Consider the following 26,153-nt stretch of genomic DNA (forward strand, 5'->3'; position numbering starts at 1 on the left):
TCCTATGGAATGTAGTAGTAGCACCTGGGCAATCAGTCAACATTCCTTAAATTCCTTTACAATTAAGGATCTCTTCCAATCTGTTCTTGCTGTGGCAACTCATAAAACTAGGGTTTGATTCCATGAGGTTTTGCCTCTTAATCGTGTAAAAAGATCATCTAAAATAGTGCACTGAAAGAAATTTGCTAACTGATAAAGTGAGATATTAATGTATCGGGAGGTGTTTTAAAAATAACAACCAAATTAAATATTTTTCCCATTCTGCCATAGTCTGTGAAAACCTTCCTCACAGATATTTAGGAACAATGAGATTCTCAAGTGAGATTTTTTCTTCATGTTGTGTAGGGAATCACTTAGGGTGTTTGAAAACCTAGTCATCTTCATGTTTCAAAAACTCTCCAAATGTTTTTAAACTCTCTATGAACGAAGAACCTGTATTCTAGAAAATATTGAACAGAATGACACAATGAATATAAGCCTTGTTTGTTAAAGAACTTCACTGTTTAAGGAAAAGTTATATGTTTACTAAATGAGTATGGGGGAATGACATGATCCCACTCTCTCCTAAGACCCCAGGAATCCTGCTTACATTTCTGAGGGTTACCTTTTGGCTGTGTGAACGACACTTTCTGCCTCCAGTTTGCTAGACTCTGTATATTTTTTTGAATCTCAGAAATACTGATTCTTCTAGCAAGCATATAGAATCTGTTAGGTATACTCACTTCTTGATAAAATAGTGAAGGAACAATTTTAGGCAGCAGGAAAGGCTACAAGGGGTTTTGGCAAACAGCTACTACTTTGGGCAGGAAACTGTGGTGATTCTTCCTTCCACAGGAATGATTTTTAAGAGCTAAACATAAGCTAGCTAGATCATGACCCAGACACAAAATCAGGAAGGAAATTAGAGGGAGAGCAGATTTTTATTTTAATGCCTTTAAAGTTTAGTTTCAAACAAATCTCACTCTTAACAGGCTCATCCTCAACAAACATCCACTCTCATTCCCTTTATGGATTATTCACTTTGTATGAGAAGTGAACACGGTTGATACCTTATTATTGACAAGTTGTTTCCTCATTTTATGACTTGACCATGATTTGAGAAATGCAAATGGAAAAAAATAAACCTATTTCATCAGAATAGTAACAGCACTAATAATTCCCTTGAAACTTTTAGTGCCCAGATAGCAAGTGATAAGGCTTTGATAGATCATCTCACCCACGGGGTGTTGGCCACATCAATAAATGAAAGCAGTAACTGTCATGAAATTAGAACAAAAATAAAAAAGTAGATTAATTTTTTAGAGACAGTATATATCAAACAATCCAGTATCACAGTTTTATATGAGAAATTATATTTCTGATTATTACTTGTAAGCTGTACGTGCTCTGCATGCCCTACGGTGGAAATTAGGGACAAAGGAAGAGTTATAAATTCAAAAGCATAATCAGGTTACAAATAATACATAAAGTGTGAATGTAGATTGTTCCAGAGTAGTTGATTGACTTTGCATTCCCAGGAAGAAAAACAATAATATGTAATTTAAATGAAAAATCTTGGAGATGCTTTGCGATTATGTATAACGTTAAGGTACAGCTGAAAAAACTAAAAACAGACTGCAAGGAATTCTCATTTTCTGCACAATAAGACATGAATGAACTGTCTCATGGTCCTGTTTAAAACCAGGGTGTTGCTATTTTTAAGAAACAGAAAAGAAATGTACTTCTGCAAAAGGTGAAACAAAACAAAAACCTATGAAAATTAGTTAAAATAGACTTTGTAGACCAAAAAGTCATAAAAATGCTAGCACAGAGTGGCTGAGGCTTCTTCAGCTGACACTTGAGAACATCTTTTGGCACCGGAGTGCTGGGAAACACACTTGAAGAAACCGTCATCTTATGAATGTCCACAGCTGCCATTTTACTTTCTGCTTTTATTTTTCTTCATGTCTCATCTTGTAAGATGTCTCAGCCTCCTCAGTTTCTCTTGTCAGTGCTTCCCATAGTTGCTGTCCCCAAAGTTTTTCTCTCCTTTGCCTCCAAATGCCAAGAGTGGTATTTTGGTGTTTGGTTTGCCACCTAAACCATTTGCGTGTGGTGGGGATGAAGTATTTTGTTGCTTAGATTCAGTTCAAACGTCAAACCCAAACATGTTTTCCCCTGCAGGAGGCCAACCACGTACTTCCATAAATGGCACCAGCATCCTGCCGGTGCTGGGCATCTGAGACCTGAGTGTACCTGTGTGTAGCTGGTGGGGTGCCTTTTGTGAGCCCCTTGTGCGCACCTTTTAGTTCCACTTACCCCTTTAGATCAGACATTGAGGCTCCAGGCTCAGGTGAGGCAGTTGCCTTTCCAGTGGCCCCCAAATGCCTGGCTTCTCCTTCCCGCCACAAGCCTGTGTAGTACTGCCCACTTACTCCTCTCAAGGCACAGCTCCGTTATCTTCTGCAGCTCCCCGTTTCTTATATTCAGTACAGGCAGTTCTAGCTGGTAAGCAAAGCCAGGAAGCAAACCATAAAGCCACAGTTTCCCACGCCTCTCCTCCACTACTCCCCAACCTGCACCTGGGCTTCAGCCCCGCTACATAAGAATGGGATCACAGAGATGTCTTTGCGCTCTCTACCTCTCTGTCTTGGCTTATGAGGCATCCTTCTGTTGGAATCCTCTCCGTCTTTCAAGCCCATTCATATTACAGTCTCTGTCAAGGAGCCTTTCCAAGCCTTCCTGTCCACTGCCCCCACATTGGGTTCTAGAGCTCACCCATGGCACTTCACGTGGCTTCTGGTGTTGTTTCCCAGAGGATAAGTGCCAGTCTTACCTCGAATTCCCCTACAGATACAGTTACAACACTTGGAGCATAAAAGGTACTCAGTAAGGAGTTGTGACTTTGAAGAAGATGAAAACCAAGTTTAGCGTTACCACACGAGAAGGATTGCTCAAGCTAGTGTCCATTCCAGAAATGCTTCCACCATTAATTCCTGACCACTTTTCATGCCCCTCCCCACCTTTGAGATATAACTCTGAGTAGTGTCAGCTTCTGTCTTTTTCTTCTCCTCTTCCTCTTCTTCATCCTAGTTATAAGGAGTGAGGAGGGGGCCCTAGAGCTCTGTGCTCCTGGATAAACCCACAGCCCCTACCCCAACCCTCACATCTCACCATCACAATCTGCCTTGAGACCATCAGGATTCATTGCATTATGCCTTTCTCAGCAAGCCCAGGTATCTAGCTCTCCCTTTTCCCCCTAGACCTTCACCCCTGTACCACTCAGTGCATCCCTGTGTCCTTCCTCTTTCTGCTGCTCAGAAGCCTCTGTGTCCTCTGGGACTCAAGCTTAGTCACCACTCAATCCCACATATCCACAGCCTCTCCCGTTCTCCTTTCCACTGTTATTGGCAACTATTCCAAAACTCCTCTCTCCCCAAATTACTCTCACCTTCTTCCTCATGCACAGTCACACCTGTCCCTCTTGCTTTCTCTGTAACTGGGGAAATGAAGCAGTCAGGAGAGCCCAGTTGAATATTCTACCACGAGACCCCCACATCTGCTCACCCCAAAGCCTCTGTGCTTGGCATCTCTGCTGTTTCTCTGGGTGAAGCATCTGTCCTGTGGCTGAAGGCAGCCCCTCTCTTGGGCGCTGGGACCCATCCCTTCCTGCCCCTCCATGGAAGGACACTGCTCCAGCAGTCTTCCTTTTCTGCTGCCTTATCAGAATTTCTCTGTTGGGTCATAAGCATTAGCATTCAAAAATGCTGTACATTCTACCATCTTCAAAACAAACAAACTTCCCTTGATCCTTACCTTCTTCTCTGGCTCATCCACACTGATGCCTCTTCCTCTGTCTGTATTCTCACTGACCCCCTCTTCCTTGCTGGTTTTCCTCCTTCATTCATTGGCTGCTCCTTTTTGTCTCCACTACCGGTTCCTCCTTATGACTGCCCCCCCCATTTGCCTCCTAAGCGCCCGCATGGAGTCTCATGGCTTTAAATACCATGTTTTTGCTGGTACAACTCCCACATTTACGCCATTGAATTACCTAGATCTTTCCCCTTTATTTCCAACTGCCTACGTGATGTCTCCTTTGGATGGCTTAATACCTCAAAACTAGCCCAAAACTAAACTCCTCATTTCCCCACCTACCTCTCCACGCTGCCCCTCTCACTTCTCCACATTTCAGTCAAGGGCAACACTACCTTACTCAGGCTGGAAGGCTGGGTGTTGTACCCAGCACCCTCTACTTCCCATATGCGGGCAAATGCTGGTGGCTCAACTGTCAAGATGTATCTCAAAGTTGACCTCATCTTACCACCTCCACTGCCATAGTCTTATTCCAAACCATCCTAATCTCTTGCATGAATTATTGTAATAGCCTCATAACTGATATTCCTATCTCCACCATTGACCCACTATAGTCTATTCTAAACACCGCTACCAGCATGACCAACACAAGCCAGATCATGTCACTCCAACACTCAGAATCCTCCCATAGCTCTCCCACGCAAAGAAAAAGCCAAGTCCTCCCAGTGAGCTATGGAGGTGCCCCCAACTCTGACAATGTGTCCCACCACTTCCCCGGCTTGGTCCATTGCAGGCCCACCTCAGTATTCCACAATCCTATCTTGTACCTTTTAACTTTCTCTTGCTTTGCCTAGAGTGCTCCTCCCAGGGTGTCAGTAGAGCTCCCTCCCTTCCCTCTTCCAGGTCTCTGCTCTAATGTTGTTTCCTCAGTAATTCCTTCTCTGATCCCCCATCTCCGAGCTGTGTAGCACCTGCCCCACTCTTGAGGACCCCAGCCTGATGTGCAGTTTCCTCTACAGGACAGCACTGGGTAACACCCTGCTGACAGAACTTGTTTCCGTCTGGGGCCATCCTTCCACACAAGAAGAGAACTTCCATGAGGACAGAGTTGTTCACTGTGATTTTCCTAACACAGTGTGTGGCACTGCTGGGGAACTCCATAAATTCCTGTAGAGTAAATGAAGTATACTGCTGATTTTCTCCCACATTCAAGAAGAAAGCCTAGCACTAGTCACCATTACACAGATGTTCTGGGCAGCCAGGCTGTCCCTGAGCTATTTCTAATGTTCACTTTTCCTATTAGGAAGGCTTCCTATTTTCTCAAGGTGAGGCAGTCGTGGTGCTGGGGCCACTTCGGTCAGTAGCCTTGGGCAGCAGTGATGGCTTTTGTGGCCTTCTGGAAAAATTTCTGCAGCCAGTTCAGTAGTCAAAACTGGGCCCAAACCTCAAACCAGTAGCTGAGTACATCATGTTCTCAGCCTGGCGTGTGCTGTTATTTAATTTAACATCGAACACTGAGCCAAGACTCACTGTTTTCTTCTAAGTTGAAAACCAACTAAATACAGCATTGCATAAAATCATTCCCTTTCTTTTGAGATTTTTCACATGACATGTTATATCTGTAACCTTACCTAATGCAAGTTCACTGCAACACCACCCTTTCTAATTTTCTTGGTCGTTAAACAAAACACCCAAAGCCATCACGAGGAGTCAGTAGAGGGGGCATCTGTGAAGATTATGCTCTACATTTCAGCAGCCTGTCACCCTCCATCTATGAAATATTTAGCTTATTCATCATTTTTACGAATGTGTTCAAGCCTCGATAATGCCCCCTATTAAATGCATACATTTGAATATATTCCCTTTAAAAAGATCTAAACATGCAGTAAACTCTAAACGGAATGCACAGGAGAAGGGGGAAAAATGCCTTTCCACAAAGAATTAGAATTTGTACCCCAAAAAAAGGAATAAAAGTTCATACCATTAGAAACCTGGCAAGAAAATAACAAGACAGAGGGGAAAATATTATGAAAACAACTCTTTTGCCAAGCAGTTTGTAAATTATACTGTTAAATTCATAGATTTGGGTTGGGGGGGTGGACAAGCTATCAGTTGCAACCACATTCTGTCACAAATTATCATCTGTCCCAGGCTGACTGACAGCTCACAACCACATGTTTCCAAAAAAACAAAAGTGGAGAAAAGAGCATCCTGTGGAAGGGGGTCATAAAGATATCCATTTCAGGAAAGGCTGGAGGGGCAGGGCAGGCAGACAAAGGCAGGAATGGCTGGTACGCAGAGTGAACTTGGAATTAATGACGCACACCTCCGTGAGATCATCTCAGCAGGGTGACTTATTCCCTCCCAACTTGTGTTTGTGTTGATGCTAAACCAGGACATTCCAATCAATCCCTTCCTTCTGGCGTTCTGGCACTGTCACCGTGATTTGGTGGCCCTGCCGCAGGCAAAGGGAGGGTTGCTCACCAACAGCTCAGAACCTCCCTCCTCTCCCTCTTTGAGCTGCTCTCCCATTCTGCATGATTGCCACCATCATCACCTTGCAACTGTGTCCTGCAGAGATAGAACGTTTCATTTTCTTGACCTGCAATGTGAAATGAGTTAAAAGTGCTAAAGAATGATAATACTGCCCTTATGCTGGCTGCATAACAATGTACTTGTCTGCTTCCCAAAGGAATGAAAGGCTCGACTTGGAGGGGTCTCTTTTCCTGACTCAAAGATGTGTAGAGAATTCACCTGTTCTCATGGAGCGCAGGCAAAATTTTGGCTAAAGTGAAACATCACCAGTTGTTTAGTTAACAGAAGCATTCATGACCGTTAACAAGACAAACTCTCCCATACTGAGGGTTTACGATGTATAAGTTGTATCCGTGTTGTATTTTATATTTCAGTATTTTAGGCTAAGTAAAGTCTTTTCTATATTTCTTTCCCAAGTGTTGGCATAATTGAGTTACAAAGAAACTCAGTGAATCAGTTATTTAGAAAATTTATTTGGGCTACATGAAATCTACTAACTGGTGAGATCAATGGAATGGCTCCCAATATGCCAACATTTGGATGAATGAAACCAATCCATTTTATTTTTTTAAAGTTAAGTTTTTTTAATTGAACAAAAGAAATCAAAATTGGAAAACATTGCCCCCTTTTTCACTTTTGTGAATTTTATTTATTTTTTTAAAGATTTTATTTATTTATTCTGACAGAGAAAGAGAGAGATTGAGCACAAGCAGGGGGAGTGGCAGGCACAGGGAGAAGCAGGGTTCCCACTGAGCAGGGAGCCAGATGTGGGACTTGATCCCAGGACCCGGGATTATGACCTGAGCTGAAGGCAGACATTTAACCAACTGAGCCACCCAGGCTCCCGCTTTTGTGAATTTTAAATGTTTATTTTTATATGGATTTTTAAAAATTTTTCATCTTGTTATAACACACATTTTATCTTTAAATCTTTCTTAGCAATTTATTTAATGTATCAATATCCTGCAAATCCACCACTTGGTTGTACGTTCCAGTGGCATATTGGAGTGGTATACGTAAGATGTAAATATACTAAAAATAGTAAACATTAACAGTTTCAAGTTATCTGGATAACTAGTGTGAGGGATATTCATTCAAAGTAGCAGGACATCCTCCTGAAGTTATCAGAAATAAAAATGACCTGAAACAGGTTGTGCGGAAGGGTTTGTGTTTAATAAGGTGTGATGTTTACATCACGAGGCTCTCATGACGATTATCCCTTTGATGCAAAGTCATCCTCTGCCTCGTGTGTCTCCCCAGTCTTAACCAGCTTCATCAGTCTGATGGCCACAGCTGGGTTCAACAGCCAGCATCATATGTAAAATCTTAACAGGAATAACTTTTGAAAGAAACGTAGTTTATATGTTTCCAATGGAAGCAGATGGAAAGTGAGAGCTTGACTCTCCCCGTTTCCCTGTGATGATTTATCTGAGGATAAGCCCAGTCTAAAATGCACCAGACACAAGGATGGCTAAGTTTTCCAAGAATCAGGAGAAGCGTGAATGGAAAACCCAAGGAAAGGGTAGAAAGGGCTGGTATCAATATTAAATTTTAATTACGTTTTTTACCAAGAAAACCAAGACAATTCTAAGGCGAGAAATTTGGACATAAAATGCCTACTTTCAGAATGATCTCTCCTGACCCCTCGTGAGGGCAGTGGTATGATGGCTCAGGTGCTCAACACTGTCACGTTCTGATTCAAAAGGCTAGAAGCCCTTAAAAAAAAAAAAAAAAAAACGGATTCTGCTTAGTGAATTGAACATTACATTCCTAATATTTTTTCGTCCTGAACTCATTTAGCAGAGGAAATGGATATTTCATCAGACATGGATTTGACATTCCATCACATTATACTGTAAACAGGACAAACAGTGTTTTGGAAATGGGGAAGCAGGCGAGCTAAGACAGTAGCCACTGGAAGTCTCTGGTTATCTCATTTAAACAGATATTAAATGTGGGTGCCAGTAGTGTGATCATCAGCTGCTTCCCACTTTGTGAATAAATTGCTTAGAAGGAGTCTTTTGCCTACCAGATGTGACCTAGATTTAGATTTCCAAAGGCAGGGGAAAAATCTCTATTGTGTTAAAAAAAACAATTGCTGGTAAAATGCATGGTAAATGAGCTTATCGCACTTTTCCAGGTGTTTGGGCTAATATGTTATGGAATTACTCCTTCACTTATGAAAAATAATTGAGGAAAATGTTCCAGCAAATCAAATTTGGTTAAAGGCTTAGGATAGCTATTGTGTTGTTAGCAAGTTTTTTAATGGCAGAAAGAGCAGGGAGCCAATAGAGATAATAAAATATAAAAAAACTGTTTGAGAAGAGTCTCTTAGAAAAGGGTCAGGCGTGGGTGTGCTATCCAACTTATGTTACGGTTTCGTAAAATATTGAAGAACAATATGAACAATTACCTCCTTTCAGTGCATACGAAAGCTGTTGAAAAAAATCAAAAGCTTGTCTGTCTGCTGGCTCTGATAAGTCTTCTTACTCTGTTAAATGCAGCATAATTGTTAAACATGTAACATCGTTATTCCCTTACCCACCGCCTGTCCTTTCCCATTTCCTTCCACCTTCAGGAGCTGCCACCCCGAAGCCAGTCCCAGAACCCGAGAAGGAGACAGACCACACAGTCAAAATTGCTGGAGTCATTGCTGGCATCTTGCTGTTCGTTATTATATTTCTCGGAGTTGTGTTGGTAATGAAGAAAAGGTGAGCCTCCTAGCTGTGGCCAGAAATGCGGTTCCGTCCCATTGTTTGCCAGGTTGCTTCATGCATGTGAAAATATTCAGTTATGGAATTGGTTTTGAAGACACACCTGTGACTCTGATTGTTGGTATTTTTCCTCATCTAGCATTCAGGGTTATGGGACAAAATTTAGCGTAATGACTGTGGTGTCGTATGAGTTTGCCAAGCATATCATGCCAAGGTAACGTAAGACGATGCGTCTTCCCACACGTCAGTGCATGAAGCTCTGCAGAGCCTTTATAGACATTTATTAACCAGGGAATTTTTAGTGCTGATTACTGGTGTATTAACGCATTTGATGTTCTTGATGACACGAGAAATGAAAGTTTTCCTTCTCATTATACTGAACATAACAGTGATGACCGAATTTACTGAGCCAATGTTATGTGCAGGCACCATGCTAGGGGCTTAATCTACACAACACCCCATGAGAAAGAGACTCTCAGAAACAGCCGTAGAGGAGTGCAGGCCACGGTATGACTCAGGACAAGCAGAAAGCACGGTGGATGTTGTCAGACTGCTCTGTCTAGCTGAGGGGCGGTCTGGGGGAGCAGAAAACCCGATGCGGCTATAACAAGCAATCCTCACCTCCCACACTTGAAAAATATACTGTGCCTTTTGTGTTGTAGAAATGAATAAAAACTTACTTAATGGTACAGTGTTCAATTTCTATAAAAATTATCAACATGGAAATATAGGTAGTAAGTGATAGCTTAAATTTTCCCAAAAAGAAATAATACTCAGATCTTAATCCTTTTCTCTGTGGTTTAAAAACAATAACAGAGTGGGAGTAAGGTCATGGATGGTAGGAGGTGAGGATGGAGACGTCAGCAAAGCGAGGTCTTGAAGGTCTTGTCTGCCATCTGAGGAGGCTGGACTTGGTCCAAAGATCCACCGATGGCCTTTAAGCAGGTAGTAATGGGATGTCATTCTAATCTTAGATCACGCTGATGTTAGGATCGAGCACAGTGAAGAGGGAAAGAACTCGAGTCAGGAGGAACAATTGGATGAAGAGGGGGCAGCTTTAGAAATATTAGGAGATAAGTTTTAGTGGCCATTTGGAGGCCCAGTTTAGTGGCCCAGGGAGAAGGAGCAACATAGAAAGAGCCTAATTCCTGGCTTGGATGACTTAGTGGAGACACACCATTCAGAAAATGCACAATGTGGAAAGTGGAACATATGTGGAGAGTGAAGATTGGGGAGGTAGGCGTTGCACTTTTTCGGTTCACTGTTCCGGTGAAGTTCAGTGGAAGCTTCCACTGGGCAGTTGGATGGGCTGGTGGGGACCCGGAGTAACACTTTCCACGGTCTGAGTCATCAGCCTAGGCTGAGCTGAAGCCCTGGTTTGGATGAGGTCTCTCAGCATCACTGCAGAGTGAGAAGGAAGTCAAGGAGGAAGACAAAACCTCGGGTAACACAGTATTTAGGGGGTGAGTTCATATCCACATACATATACCTACGCATGCATCTCTTCTTGCTTTGTCCTTCATCTTCTGTTTATTGTTCTGCTTGGGCCCCAGGACAAACCTTCGCTCTGTCCCAGCAGCACATGGTGCTAACGGGCCCCCACCATTGGAGCTCTTCCTTCCCACATGTTCTGCATCCTCCTTTCCTTTCTTTTTCTACCATTTAATTTCTATCCTTATTTTTCTTTCCATTTTTTTCCTTCCAATGAGAGATTTTAAGATCTACTCTTTTAGTGGGGCACTGGGTGTCTCAGTCAGTCAAGCATCTGCCTTCGTCTCAGGTCATAAGCCTGGAGTCCTGGGATTGAGTCCCACGTCAGGCTCCCTGCTCAGCTCCTGGGGAGTCTGCTTCTCCCTCTCCCTCTGCCCCTTCCCACCCCCACCTGTGCTCGATCTCTCTGTCACATAAATAAATAAAATCTTAAAAAATAGAAAAAGATCTACTCTCTTAGCAACTTCTAAACGTGCAACCCAGTGTTGTTAACTATGGTCACCATGCCGTACAAGAGATCCCATGATCTATTAGTCATATAATGGAACGCTCTTCATTTTTAATTCTTTTAATTTTCTTTTTGTTTCACTTCTCTGTAACTTTTTCTTTATCCCTCTTTTCTTCTTCTCTGGCTATTTATCTCTTTAGTTCTTGCCTCCTCCATGTTTCTCTTTTTTTATTTCTTCTTCTCTTACTTCTCCATCACCTCCGAGGCATTTTTCTCCTGGATGCCCTGCATTGCTCCCTACCCTAATGTTTATGCAGATAGCTTCTCTCTGCTACTAGTTGGTCTGTGTTTTTCTAATATCGATCTGTATAAATTTGAAGCAACACTAGGCCTTTCCATGTCTGGATATTCAAACTAAACATTTTGAAGAGATTTATTTTTAGTTGAGGGAATGTGTTGGATTTTTGTGTCATCTGGCAAACTCTATGAGGAGTTTGAGACTACTAATCCAGTTGCCCTTGTGACCTTACCTAATGACATTTCATCCTCCAAGGGTCTATTTTTGCTGGGTTAATTCATTATTCTACCTAGGTCTCTCAGGTAGTCATGGAGGTTATGTTATAAATTATGCATTTGAAGAGCTTGCCTATGGTAACATATGGTCTTGATACAACATTAGACTAAATACCAATAACTCATATCAAATTTACATGATTATTTCCTAGGTACTAATCTAAAAAGGGTTGTTTCCACAGCACATACCACTTTTGTATTTGCTTTTTCTGAAATACAGACTATGCTCTCCGGAAGGTAAATTTGCCAATATATCATGCCTATAAATACAAAACTTGTAAAATTTAGACCTGAACAGTCATGTGGTACAAACTTTCATATTCAAGCAATTCTTAAAAATTCTGATTGTTTGGGTTTTTCTCCAAAATTTTAGTCTAAATTTTAAAAGCTGTATTTTTAAGTCATAATCATAGATAAGTTGCAGGAGTATCATTGATATGTAATAAGCCACATCGTTTGGTTAGAAGAACACTGAATTGATTTTTTTATTGAGGCCTAACTGCCGTATAACATTACATTAATTTCAGGTGTACGACACCATGAGTCAGTATTTGTATATATTGTGAACTGATCACCACAATGAATTTAGTTACCCCCCACCACCTTTTGACCCCCCTGCCCCCACTTTGCTCACCTCCCACCATCCCCAGGAGAATACCGACTTTAGATTTGGAATTTCTAGACCTGTATTTTAACTACGTTTGTGGCTCTAAACTTCTCTGGGCCTTAGTGTCCTCATTTATAAATTGAGAAAATTATACTGGATGATCTCTGAAGTCCCTCCCACTTCCCAGGTTTTCTCTATGCCGCAGCCTCTGATGACACTGTATGTGTGCGATTCTGGAAGTGCAGTGGGCGGCTCACTGCTGTATTTCATTGTTTGAACATAGCCTCTAGTCCTTCCAAAGACTGTCTGGGTTCGGTCGGCTCAAGTCTAGAACTGTGACTCGGTGAACGGCTTATCTTTTAGCCCTGTTTCCCACCATCAGACAGGAGGCCCTCAATTAAAAGGAGGGAGCAGGAAGGAAAATGGAAACAGGAAACGAGAGAGAGGGAAGGAAAAGAACTGCCCCAGGCATGGGCTTCAGTATGTCATTAGTCGTTTTTGCTGGTTAAAGCCTGGTGCTAATTGGATTCCAGTTCTCTTCCTGCACAGGCTAGTTAGTTCCCAGTGCTTCTGCCCACAGCACTTGGCATCAGCCAACGCGACTATGCGGCACTGGTCATAAAAACCGACTGGGCCCAGGAGAAAGTGTGGTGGAACGCGCTCATCAATATTTCTGGAAATACGATTGGAAGTCTGTCCTGCTGAGGGAAAGTCACTAGTTACCGTCTGTATTTGTCAGCATGCTGGGCCAGATGGGCCTGAGCTCCTGGGAGTCGGGGGGACAGCAAATTTAGTTGGGAGGCATTGCCAATTATTAGCTTAGCTAAGATCACGTTGCTTTCTGAAGGACTGGCCTTCTATAAAAAGTAGTTGCTGAAGGTAGGCCTCCAGTAGAATAGGTAAAATCTGCCCAACTCATGCTAACTCATGGAATTCTCTGACATCAAGGGAATAATGACTAAAAACAGAGATAACCCTCACTTTCATTTGGCTATAATGTTTTACAGACCTAGCACAAATGAATGACTAGTTGTTAATTTGTTGATGAATATTAATCCATTTGAGCCTTGCTTGGACTAATATGATATGAAACCACCTTTTCCTTAAAAACTGTTACAAAACCTTTACATTTAATTTTATCTGATAAGGAAAGCAACTTATTATTACTTTCTCTTTCCCCAAAATATATGTTCTTTTGAGGATGCAGTGTTTTGATGCAGCAAATGTTAAGAAAGGGCATAAGATGGATATGAAATTAAAGTTTCATAGAGTCATATGACAATTACAGCTGACTCTTGAACAATGTGGGGGTGAGGGGCACTGAGCCCCCCCCCCATGCAGTCAAACATCCAAGTATAAGGGCTCTCCCAAAACTCAACTACTGATAGACTACTGTCAATTGATAACACAGTCCATTAACACATATTTTGTGTGTTGTATGTTTTATATACTGCATTCTTAAAGTAAAGTAAGCTAGAGAAAAGAATGTTATTAAGAAAATCATAAGAAAAATAAATTTACGCTACTGTATTATATTAAAAAAAAACAAACGTGTAAAATGGACCCACGTAATTCAAACCTATGCTGTTCAAGGGTCAGTTGTATTCTCAAAATTAATATAAAATAAGTTGAGCAGGAGATACTTAGTGTTTATCATTGTTCATCCATGTATAATTAAATATATTTGTGAAAATGAAAATACCTGCATTTTCAACATTTTTCATAGGGAATAATTTATCTCAATAACATGTTTGACAGAATTTAGCATACAAGCGCCATCAATTTTACCCTGATTAATTATATTTACCATTGTTTCTAAAATTGCTATAGATCTTTTAGAAATTTGAGGACATTTGTATTAATTACAATACTATTTCTGTTTCAGCTATTGTGGTAAACAGAAGTTAGAGAGGTTGTGGCTATATGAAAATAATTAAAGAGATATGCATTCTTGTTCAAAACAGCAAATGTTAGCTGTTCAACAACATGAACACCTGTTGTAGGTACATGTGACTATTTTAATCCTGAAGCACGAGACCTCTACCTCCTTTCCAGAACATATTTTAACAAGTGTACATTTTGCAAATGCAGCACATGTCATTAAATATTTAGAACCTATTCTATTCTATTTAAACAATACTGATACCAAGGAAAAAAACTCAATAAAAATAGGAAGTATTTCTGAAGACATGATGAAACAAAAAAGATAAGAGAGAAAATTTGATGAAAGCCCAATTTTCAAAGAGATGCCTGCAGCATGTGGCTGGAGGCAAGTTGACATTATCTATAGTTCTCCTGCTATACCTGTTTACATATGCAATAGGAATTTTTTTCCACGATAGCTCAGTGTGAGCTGAATTCGGAAAATGTCTTAAGTCTGGGTGCTCTATTCAAAGTCTTGTTTCAAAATCGCATTTTCTGAAACCACATTGAGAGAGTCGTACGTAGACATTGCTTTGTGATTATTATTTAGAATACGTGCACTTGGTAGGTAGCCTTATAAATAAGCAGACGCTGGGTTTTTCTGCTCTGGCACATGCTCTGGCATGCAGGAAACAGGGTAGCTGGGTACACAGATAACTATGGACATGTCATCCTCATCTATCAGTCAGCTAATGTCCTTCGTTTTCTAGATGGTAGCTGGATAGGTTTGTGGTACAGAGGTTGAGTTAAACTAAGGCCTCCTCTAACCCGGACTTTATGTGATTATCCTAATAGCTCCTTTATCCTCATAGCTCCTATATTAGCTGCTGTTTCTGGACTCAGCCTAATGGGTTGACTGTGTTCTCTTATGTTCTAGTAATAAACAGCTCTCTTTGGGAGCTGTTTATAAGGAAGATTTTATTTTAAATGTGAGGGTGGGGAACCCAGGCACCAAGATGTATTTGATTTCTGTTTTATAGGAGGAAGGTGTCGGAGAATGGTCAGGGGTAGCCACTTGAGCTTTAGGATCTTACGGACCTGGTTTGAATCCCAGCTCCGACTTGGTACAGAGTAAAATTGGATGAGTTACCAACCCTCTCCGAACTCAGTTTGCAATGGGAAATGTGCGGATGGGGCTGCTGTGTACTTCCTAGCGGACCACAAAGATTAGGATAACTCGTACACGTAGCTGGTGCTTGATAAATAATAGCACAGCGGCCCAGGAGTTTGGAAAGTTGCTCACGATGACAGGTAGTAGGGGGCAGAGCCTCGCGTAAGTCAGGTCTGTCTGATAGTTAACCACTCTGCTCCACCGCGCACAGCCAGGGCACTAAACTCAGAGACCCCTCTTGCTCTGTGAATACTCAGATACTGTCTGGATGGATTCATTGGAAACGGCATTGTCGTCAGCTTGCGGCAGCTAACCGTTGCTGTAAGTTTGCAAATACCTGAAATGTGGCCATCGGGTTTGAGTCTTCTCTTTGAGCCATCACAGGAAGAAAGCTAAATAAAAGCTTCTTCCACTCCCGCCTTCACAGAAGTGTTTTGTAAATCCTTCCAAGAACGCGTATTTCATGTCATTTTTTCAGCTGTTACGTTTACTTCGGATAACTCACAGCAGTGAGGGTGCTGTATCCTTGTCTGCTTTAGTGGCTGAGAGAACGTTGCTACGTTTGACAGTGAGCCGGGAAGCAAGGGAGTGTTGTACTCCCGCTTTTCCTCCTCGGAGACAGACTCTGGAGACAACTGCCTGCATGCACTCCTGGGCTCTGTGGCTTACAAGCTGCGTGACCACGGGCAGGCTGCGTGGCTTTGTGTCCCTCGGTCTCCGCAGCTATATAATACCAAGGGCATAATAACAGTACTTACCTCGTAAGAATGTTAGAAGAAGAAAACGAGTTCTTACCGTCGAAGTGCTAGCCCCCATAAATATTAACTGTATTAATGATATACTAGTCCGCTACTTTAGAATATGAGCTGAGTCTGCTCAGGCGCCTGCTGTGTGAAGAGGAGGGCTGCAGTATGGCTTACAGAGAGGTAAGCCACCGTCCTGGGGCATCAGTACGACCGCTCTTGGGGATTTCTCTCTAAGCCCCTGATTCTCCTGAGCGCTCTTGGTCTTGACATTCAACACAAATACTTTGTGTATCCAAACCTGTGAGACCCAGACCCAGTAAGGGGCCGAGTGGTCTGCCTCTGGGGTCAGACCAAAAGGCCAGCATCACTCTTCGGCGAGCTGAATAGTGTCATGCCTCTGTTTGGACTCCCTGCACCTGCCTTAGCTCCTGCTCGGCCAACCCCCTCAACTCTCGCAGGTCCGGGTCAGCCTGCAGAGCCATCTGGAGTGTGGACCCTCCTGCCTTGCCACCAGGCACCAGCCCTGAAACTGCATAGTTGAGTGGGGTGCTTACCAGCCATCTCGAGGTAATTGTTCTGCTGGTTGGTATTTCTGATGCCTGGACTTTGCCACACAGCTCCTTTTTTATCCTATACCCATTTGCATAGCTTCTTAAAACTTGTCCTGGTCTATCTTACCTCTGAAGCTCAAGTTTGACAGTACCTAGAAGGGGGTTAAGAAGGAGTTGCATATTTACCACTAAAATTGACAGTTCCCCACAGCTGATGTCCCCAGATGGTGTGCATGGATACTCCCAGGTCAGTCCCACCCAGGCTGTCCGTGTTCTGTAGGGGATGTATGTCTCCATTTATGTTGACATGACTTCACTTTCTGGTTTGTAGAGTGGGAAGTTCCCAGGAGGTGAAAACTGAGGATGACTTTAAACCTCACATCTTGGTTAGAAATTCAAACTTAATAGGATCACTCCTTCAATTCTTTCTGGTTTTGTTTTATATTGATGAGTGAGATAATAACAAAAATACATAGAGTATAAGAGAAATATAAGTGCATATATATATATATATATATATATATATACATATATACCTACATATATATTTTTTTATTTTCAAGTATACCATTGTCTATACATATATATTTTTTTTTCGAGTATACCATTGTCTAACCTGACTTCTTTCGTCAAGATTCCTGACCCAGTTCTTCTAACGTAAGTCTAAATTTCTTTTTTAACAAGGAAAGAAGTTATATCTGGAATCTTTGACTTAGATTCATTTATAGAAAATCACATAAAGTTAAACTTTAAAAAGAATAGAGAAGGACTACCGAGATAATGAGAAGAGGAATACTTCTCTCTTTCTCTCTCTCTCTCTCTCTCTCTCGGGCAGACCTCAGGTGCAACACTGCATGAACTGGTGTATGGAGGTGAATAGGAAAAGGCTGGTTTTGCCCAGTGCCCTCACAGTGTGTCTTTGAAAGTGCCCAGGGCTTCCCCAGATCCATCGGAGGTAGTTTTTGTTGCTGTTATTCTTATATACGCTGTTTCCCCATCGGCACTGCTGTGGGAGAATGGAAGTGGAGCTATTTTTATGGGTTGTACTGCAACAAGCAAAACTTGACTGACTTATTAAATTCAACATATTTCTATTTGTTTGTGAAAACAACACAAAGCAGAAAATGGGCAAAAAATGTAGCCCTGGGTGTCGTATCTAAGAATAGCCCGTTTGCTTGCTCAGGTGCACGCACAGGCGTGAACTCGGCTTCTGGAAGTTAACTCTGGTCCCTCGGCGGCGTGAAGCAGCCCCTGCCTGAATGCCAGAATCCCTTCCAGTTTGCATGCTGGGATTGGTGCTTTCCTTACTCACCTCTCATTGCAAAGCTCACATACACTCTCCTTCCAGGCAGACTCTTGAGTTACCTGGGTCCCATCTGTCTTTTCTATTAGATTAGAACATATTAAGTGCTGTGGTGTGTTTTTTTCTAACTGGTTCTGACACCCTGCTGTCATGCCCTGCAAGGTGCTTTGTGGTAGTGGGTGTGTAGTGTGTTTCTCAATTAGAGACAAAAACTCTTATTTAATGCAAGCCCTTCCGTGCAACACTGGACTTTGAATTGCTTTGGCTTCTTATTTATTTGAGAGATGTCAGTTTTATAATAGCATAAGATATTTTTTACATTTTCTATAGTGTGGGCATTCTGGTGGACAGATTCCCTACTTTGAGTAGTGCGAATAACAATTATTTACATTGTTAATTTAATATATTAAAATAGTTTAAATGAGTACAGATATTTTTAAATTCAGATACAGCTTAATTAAAAGAAAATGCGTTTATAACTATCATTTACTTAAATTATTATTTATTTTTAAACCACCTCTAAAACATTTTTTTTATAAAGCATGTACTCCTTTAGATTGTTTTCACAACCAACAACAATTGGGATAAAAATTATATTAAAAATATGAATAAACAGCTTCAGGATGAATTTCTTTGATACCATGAGCATGGGTCCTAAATAAATTAAAATATTCAGTTTGTTAGTCTTCCTTTCAGTGGGTTTACAATGGAAATGTTCAGACTCCTGTCTTTGGTAGGTCTGCCAGGGCTCTTTGAAATTCATTTGTTTTCTAATCTCCAGCCCTTTGGCTGCTGATAGCTCTCCCACTGCATCCTTGTAAGGATATTGTGCTTTTGACTGTGTGTTTGATAGGAGCATATGATAAACATTGGTTCACTGTCCTTATGTCAGTAAGAAAACATTAACAGAAACAAAATCATTTACCGAACAGCTTAGTGGAAGTATATAGATCCCGGAAACTATCAAAATGGCCTTTATTTTTTTCTGACTTGCCTAAAAGCTGGGTGGTAGGTTTGGAGTCAGCACTCAGTCACTGAAGAAATTGGCCACTCCTCAAAGAGAATAGGTCAGTTATCAGTGCCTAATTCGTAGGTATGGCCTTAACCTTTACTAAAAGGGAAGGGAGGGGAAATCTCAGAAATGTAGTAAGATTTTGAAAATGAAGTGCTGACATAGCATTCACCAAAATTCTTAACTCAGTGGCTGTCATCTGGGAGTAGTATTGCCCCCTTAGGGGACACTTGGAAATGCACGAGGGTGTCTTTGCTGAGAATCGCTTAGTTGAAATTGCATCTGTTGGTTTGTATAGTTTTGTAGATACAATACTCGAGATGTTTCTTTTATAATTTGTCAAGTTAGGGTTGACTCAGAGCTCTGGTCTTAAAGGTCACAGTATGTACAGTCTAAAGGTCACAATCAGCACTGCCTGTAGGGCCTGTAAAGGTGACCCGGGTGAGTAAAGGTAAGGCCCTTGGTGCAGAGTATGTCTTGGGAAGGCACCTGCCTTTTAGGTTCAGTCAAGTATACCTCAGTGACACAGATCTTTCTGCCCTTTCCACCCCCAGGGAAGCAAGAAGTCATCATTTCTTTCATTAAATCATCTCTTTATTTTTTTATTATTGGGAAATAATCCATCTTTAAATTTAAATTTTGGCCAAATAAAATGAATATCTAGTCACCAATTTGTGATTTCTAATTCTCTTTTAAGATAAACCAACCAAAAGACATTTAAAGGACCGCATTTTAAAATCCTTTATCTCCTGTTTCTGGCTATAGGTATTGTCTTATACCAGACAGGACAATAGACTCCTTGCCCATGCTTCCTCTCTGCCCACATTCTCATTAGTACCTATGATGCCCTCAAATAGTGAAGCCGGCCCACAAGGTATTTTGTGAGTAGGTGGTTCCTATTTGGAAACACCCAGTAACTTAAGCTTCACTGAGCTTGTTGGTGATGTTGCCAGGTGGTGTGGATTAAGCGTGTCTCCAGGTTATAACTAGAGCCTGTCCCTGCTTTCTGCACTTAGAATACTGTTGACTCCTGTCGGTCTCTCTAATCCAGGTTTGAGATCTCTGGACTCTAGACTAGCCTCAGCAGTAACATCTTTCAGAGTGTTTTCACTGATAAGATTTCACATTAATCATCTTCCTGCTCTTTTAGAACAATTCCCCCAGTGTAAGAGAGCGCACGAGGCTGCCCCCCACCCCCCGCAATGCTCACCTTTGTGGGTGGGGTCTGGGGAAGGAAGCCAGCCCACACCAGCAAGGCCTTCCTTCCTAAGGTGACTTCCTGATGGAATGTGCCCTGAGTGCTTGGGTTCCCCTGCTGCTGAGTCCAGCCCAGGTAACAAAGCCAGGAAACGTGGAGATCATGTGAGAACAGGCTCTATGGCTCTATAGCACCATTGGGCTATTGATTTCCTTATGCTGAGTTTGAGAGGGAGTAATACTTATCAATCTGCTATAATCAGAGAATAAGAAGATAGTCTATCTCCCCTCTATATCCTTTCCCCCTGCCTCAACACACACACACACCCTTATAACCTGTATTTAAGAAAAAGAATCCGAATGTAAACGGTTTCCGATGCCCTGTAGCTTTTGAGCTGCCCCATGTCCAATCCACAGAATGGTGACCCCACTTGGTCTTGACGTCAGGCTACAGTTATGATAACGTTCTGCTGCGTTTGTCTGCAGTAAATACCAGAGCCCTCCTGACACATCTAACAGACCTGCCCCACAGCCCTGCCGCCCCCACCCCCGCCTGCGTCTAACACCTTCGGAGGAGCGCACAGGAGCCTACGAGCCCCGTCACGGTCAGGCCACAGCTCGCTCCCGAGGGCCGGGCCAACCCACTTTCACTCCTCGGCAGGAAATTGCTCAGGTGCCTGAGCTCCACTGGCTTCACTTCAAGAACAATTTAATTTTCTGTGTCCTAATTGCTCTGCTGGTGCCTGGACTTCAATGACCCATCCATTTGGATCTCCAGACAGCTTCTAACTCTTGTCCCCACACTTCTCCCTAAATTCCAACACTGATTTTTTTAAACCTGGAATTTCACCATGTCTACCTTATTGAGCGTCCCCTCAAGTAGGGCCATACTTGTCAGTATCGCAATGGGGAGGTCCAGGCTCTGTCACTCCATAGTCAGCCTGAAGTGTCCCTCTCTTGCCCACAGCTGACCCCAGGTTGTTAGCGATTACTCCCAAAGAGAAGCCTGCCAGGCACAGAGGCCCCGGCAATGTTTTAGCAAAGGAATACAACATACATTAACGGTTCCTATTCTATGTGCCTTTTTATTTTTTTTGATCGACAACTGATATAAAGAACAACAGGGACGGCAAAATTTAACTGAAGTTATAAGTTGCCAACTGAAATGATAAATCATTATGTGAAGGGAGAAACCAACTATAGGAAGAATGTGGTTCATTAATGAACATCATTAACAAGTTCAGTTTCAAAGGTCAAAATTATAGATCCGATTATGTGCAGTGACACTCTTTATTGATGTTCAGGTCCTTTTGCTAACGCAGAGAGCTAAAGGACGTTACCAACAATTATTTTAATACCATGTGTTCTATGACTTATAAAATTTTGAATTCTCAAAATATCTTTTAATTACTATCCTGACCAGAGCATGAGCTTTAGCGTTTTTAGTTTAAATTGAGGGCACTCAGCAATCATTTCTCTTTCAGAAGTTACACTGCTAATTTTAGTGATACTATGTGAAGAACTACAATTAAACTGGAGTTCTGAGCAAGTAACAAATCAAGTTAAGCTAAGGTAAATGAAATAGCCATAATGAAGATCCACAAATTAAGAGAGAAACTATGTAGAACATAGAAAAACAAACTAGATTTTTGAAATCTAACATGTTGCTTATTATGATGACTTGAGCCCACGGGGAAGGAAGTGTCTTCCTGAGTTAATTTTGTAACTTGGCAAACATAGTCTGCTAAAAGTCCCTTTTTGAGGCGTGCATGAAATGGCAAATGTACTAAACTGGGACACAGAAATGCAGCCCTACTGTTTTCATTTATAAAAACATCTTTCTAGGTATATACCCAGAAACATTGAAAGCAGACTCAAACAGATATGTGTACACCTGTATTCAAGTAGCATTATTCACAAGAACCAAATGGGCGGAAACAACCCAAATGTCCACCAATGATTAACGGATAAACAAAATGTGATATATACACGCAGTGGAATATTATCCAGCCTTAAAAAGTAAAGAGATTCTGACACAGGCTACGACATGGATGACCCTTGAGGCCATTTTGCTAAGTGAAATAAGCCAGTCACAGAAGGACAAATACTGGATGATTCCACTTGTATGAGGTATCTAGAGGGATCAGATGCCTAGAGACAGAAAGGAGAGGTGGTTGCCAGGGGCTGAGGGGAGGAAGAATGAGGAGTCATTGTTTCATGGGTGCAGAGTTTCAGCTTGGGAAGATGAAAAAGTTCTGGAGACGGATGGGCTGATGGTTCCCCAATGATGTGAGTGCACATAAAGCCGCTGAACAATTACACTTTAAAATAGTTAAGTCAGAAAATGTTGTGTTACATAGGTTCTCCCATGTTTGCCACGGACAGTGCTCTTGAACTCAGCACTGCCCTCCGTTCTAATCGACGCTCAGCCTCAGAGCGCCAGCCCAGCCCGGCAATCTTGCAGAGCGGGCTGGTAATGCAGTGTCAGCCTTGTGGGCTGCAGGCCTGGGCTGTCCAGGCTGGTTTCTTTGTGCAGCTCACAGCAAGAGAATACGGATGCCATGAGTGTGCGTTTCCCTGATGCTAGGAGGGCCACAGAAATACATCAAGCCACGTTCAAAGCGTGCAGCCAGAAGTACCCCAGCATTTTCACTAACAGTGGTGACAGTGAGAAAACCACACTGTGCCTCTGAAAAGCAGCTCCTGAATTGTTCCCAGAATACCCCTGAAGCAAGGCAGGATGGCCACGAACCTGGAACCAGCCAGGACACGTGAGCCCCGATCACTCGTGACACACTGAGTATTTCTTTTGTAAGGGAAGAAAACAGTATGTCCTCCTGCATTGTCTCTAGACACCACAGAGTGAAAAGAGGTCGTGCCAGGCCAGTGGCTTACATGGCTGCCAGTTGTTTTATTTTCTTTACTAGTAATGGTGGCTGTGGCAAGAGAGCATCTATAAACAGAATGTGAATATGTCCAGCATTCTAGAGGCTAACAGTGCATCAAATCAGATCCACATTGCTCTGCAGATGCAGGCCTCGGAGTTTGTGTAATTTCACTCTCATGGCTTTTATTTTAAAAAATAAAATAAATTCAGTATATGCTGCATAAAACTTACAGCTATGGTTCCTCTGGGTTGAATGAAGCTTCAGTTAGTGGATCCTGAATTATTCTCTGGTTTGACTATTTCTTTTTTTATTTTTCTTTTTTGGATTGGGAATCTTACTTTTATATTTTTTTAATGTTTTTTTATTATATTGTTAGTCACCACACAGTACATCCCTGGCTTTTGATGTAAAGTTCGATGATTCATTAGTTGCATATAACACCCAGTGCACCATGCAATACGTGCCCTCCCTACTACCCATCACCAGCCTATCCCATTCCCCCACTCCCCTCCCCTCTGAAGCCCTCAGTTTGTTTCTCAGAGTCCACAGTCTCTCATGCTTCATTCCCCCTTCTGATTACCCCCCTTTCTTTATCCCTTTCTTCTCCTACTGATCTTCGTAGTTCTTATGTTCCATAGATGAGAGAAACCATATAATTGTCTTTCTCTGCTTGACTTATTTCACTTAGCATTATCTCCTCCAGTGCCGTCCATGTTGCAGCAAATGTTGAGAACTCGTTCTTTCTGATAGCTGAGTAATATTCCATTGTATATATGGACCACAACTTCTTAATCCAGTCATCTGTTGAAGGGCATCTCGGCTCCTTCCATGATTTAGCTATTGTGGACCATGCTGCTATGCACATTGGGGTGCATATGGCCCTTCTCTTCACTATGTCTGTATCTTTGGGGTAAATACCCAGTAGTGCGATGCCTGGGTCATAGGGTAGCTCAATTTTTAACTTTTTAAGGGACCTCCACACTGTTTTCCAGAGTGGATGTACCAACCTGCATTCCCACCAACAATGTAGGAGGGATCCCCTTTCTCCACATCCTCTCCAGCAATTGTTGTTTCATGCCTTGTCAATTTTTGCCATTCTAACTGGCATAAGGTGGTATCTTAGTGTGGTTTTGATTTGAATTTCCCTGATGGCTAATGATTTTGAACATTTTTTCATGTGTCTGTTAGCCATTTGTATGTCTTCATTGGAAAAGTGTCTGTTCATATCTTCTGCCCATTTTTTGATTTATTTGTTTCTCGTGTATTGAGTTTGAGAAGTTCTTTGTAGATCTTGGATACCAGTCCTTTATCTGTAGTGTCATTTGCAAATATATTCTTCCATTCCGTGGGCTGCCTCTTAGTTTTTCTGACTGTTTCCTTGGCTGTGCAGAAACTTTTAATCTTGATGAAGTCCCATAAATTCATTTTATCTTTTGTTTCTCTTGCCTTTGGGGATGTGTCATGAAAAAGTTTGCTTTGGCCGATGTCGTAGAGGTTGTTGCCTATGTTCTCCTCTAGAATTTTGATGGATTCCTGTCTCACATCGAGGTCTTTCATCCATTTGGAGTTTATTTTTGTGTATGGTGTGAGATAGTGGTCAAGTTTCATTCTCTTGCATGTAGCTGTCCAATTTTCCCAGCACCATTTATTGAAGAGACTGTCTTTTTCCCACCGGATGTTGTTTCCTGCTTTATCAAAGATTAGTTGCCCAAAGAGCCGAGGGTCCATTTCTGGACTCTCTATTCTGTTCCATTGGTCTATGTGTCTGTTTTTGTGCAAGTACCATGCTGTCTTTGTGATCACAGCTTTGTAGTACAGCTCGAAATCCGGCATTGTGATGCCCCCAGCTTTGTTTTTCCTTTTCAACAGTTCCTTGGCGATTCGGGGCCTTTTCTGTTTCCATACAAATTTAAGGACTGTTTGTTCCAGTTCTTTGAAAAATGTCCTTGGTATTTTGATCTGGATAGCATTGAAAGTGTAGATTGCTCTGGGTAGCATGGACATTTTAACTATGTTAATTCTTCTGATCCATAGGCATGGAATATCTTTCCATCTTTTTATGTCTTCCTCAATGTCTTTCAAGAGTGATTTATAGTTTCTAGAATATAGGTCCTTTACGTCTCTGGTTAAGTTAATTCCAAGGTAACGTATGGTTTTTGGTGCTATTGTAAATGGGATGGATTCCCTAATTTCTCTTTCTTCAGTCTCGTTATTCGTGTATAGAAATGCAACTGATTTCTGAGCATTGATTTTGTATCCCGCCACATTACTGAATTGCTCTATAACTTCTAATAGTTTGGGAGTGGATTCCTTTGGGTTTTCCATATAGAGTATCATGTCATCTGCGAAGAGAGACATTTTGACTTCTTCTTGGCCGATTTGGATACCTTTTATCCCTTTTTGTTGTCTGATTGCTGTTGCAAGGACTTCTGGTACTATGTTGAATAATAGTGGCGAGAGTGGGCATCCTTGTCGTGTTCCTGATCTTAAGGGAAAGGCTTCCAGCTTTTCCCCATTGAGAATGATATTTGCTGTAGGCTTTTCATAGATGCCTTTTATGAGATTGAGGAATGTACCCTCTATCCCTACACTCTGAAGAGTTTTAATCAGGAAAGGATGCTGTATTTTGTCAAATCCTTTTTCTGTATCTATTGAGAATATCATATGATTTTTTAATTTTTCTTTCTGGATAAAATCTATGACACTGATAGATTTGCGAATGTTGAACCACCCTTGTATCCCAGGGATGAATCCCACTTGCTCATGATGGATAATCCTTTTAATGTACTGTTGGATTCTATTAGCCAGGATCTTGTTGAGAATTTTGGCGTCCATGTTCATTAGGGAAATTGGTCTGTAATTCTCCTTTTTGATGGGGTCTTTGCTGGTTTGGGGATCAAGGTAATATTGGCCTCATAGAATGAGTTTGGTAGCTTTCCTTCTGTTTCGATTTTTTGAATAGGTTTGACTATTTCTAAGCAGCCTTTCTAAGTGGCTCTGAGTTGACTGGAGATTCTCTGAGGGCAGGAACTACGGTTTAATTGTCTGCCATTTCTAACCCAGACTATGTAAGTGTTTGCAGATCATTGAGTACGTGAGTAAACAGCAGGTGCTACTGTCCGTGAACCCCCTAGTGCTCTTCCTACCATATGGCCCATCCCCCCAGCTTGGCTCACTCCACACTCTTGCTTCCTGTTGTTACTGACGGAAGGGGCGAGGCCTATTCTTGCTTCCCGCTCTCTTCTTCTGGCAAAACTCCATT

The 26,153-nt window shown here is 41.9% G+C and overlaps 1 protein-coding gene across 1 annotated transcript in view; it reads left to right on the forward strand.

Moving 5' to 3' along the window:
• Window positions 1–26,153, forward strand: part of PTPRM (protein tyrosine phosphatase receptor type M) — a 749,396-nt gene that overhangs the window by 522,264 nt on the left and 200,979 nt on the right. Inside the window, exon 15 of the mRNA XM_040632384.1 lies at window positions 8,906–9,038. Coding sequence (XP_040488318.1) covers window positions 8,906–9,038 — 133 coding nt within the window. The remainder of the gene's footprint in view (window positions 1–8,905; window positions 9,039–26,153) is intronic.

This window comes from Ursus maritimus, unplaced genomic scaffold (assembly GCF_017311325.1).
Source record: "Ursus maritimus isolate PB19 unplaced genomic scaffold, ASM1731132v1 scaffold_18, whole genome shotgun sequence".
Classification (NCBI taxonomy): domain Eukaryota; kingdom Metazoa; phylum Chordata; class Mammalia; order Carnivora; family Ursidae; genus Ursus; species Ursus maritimus.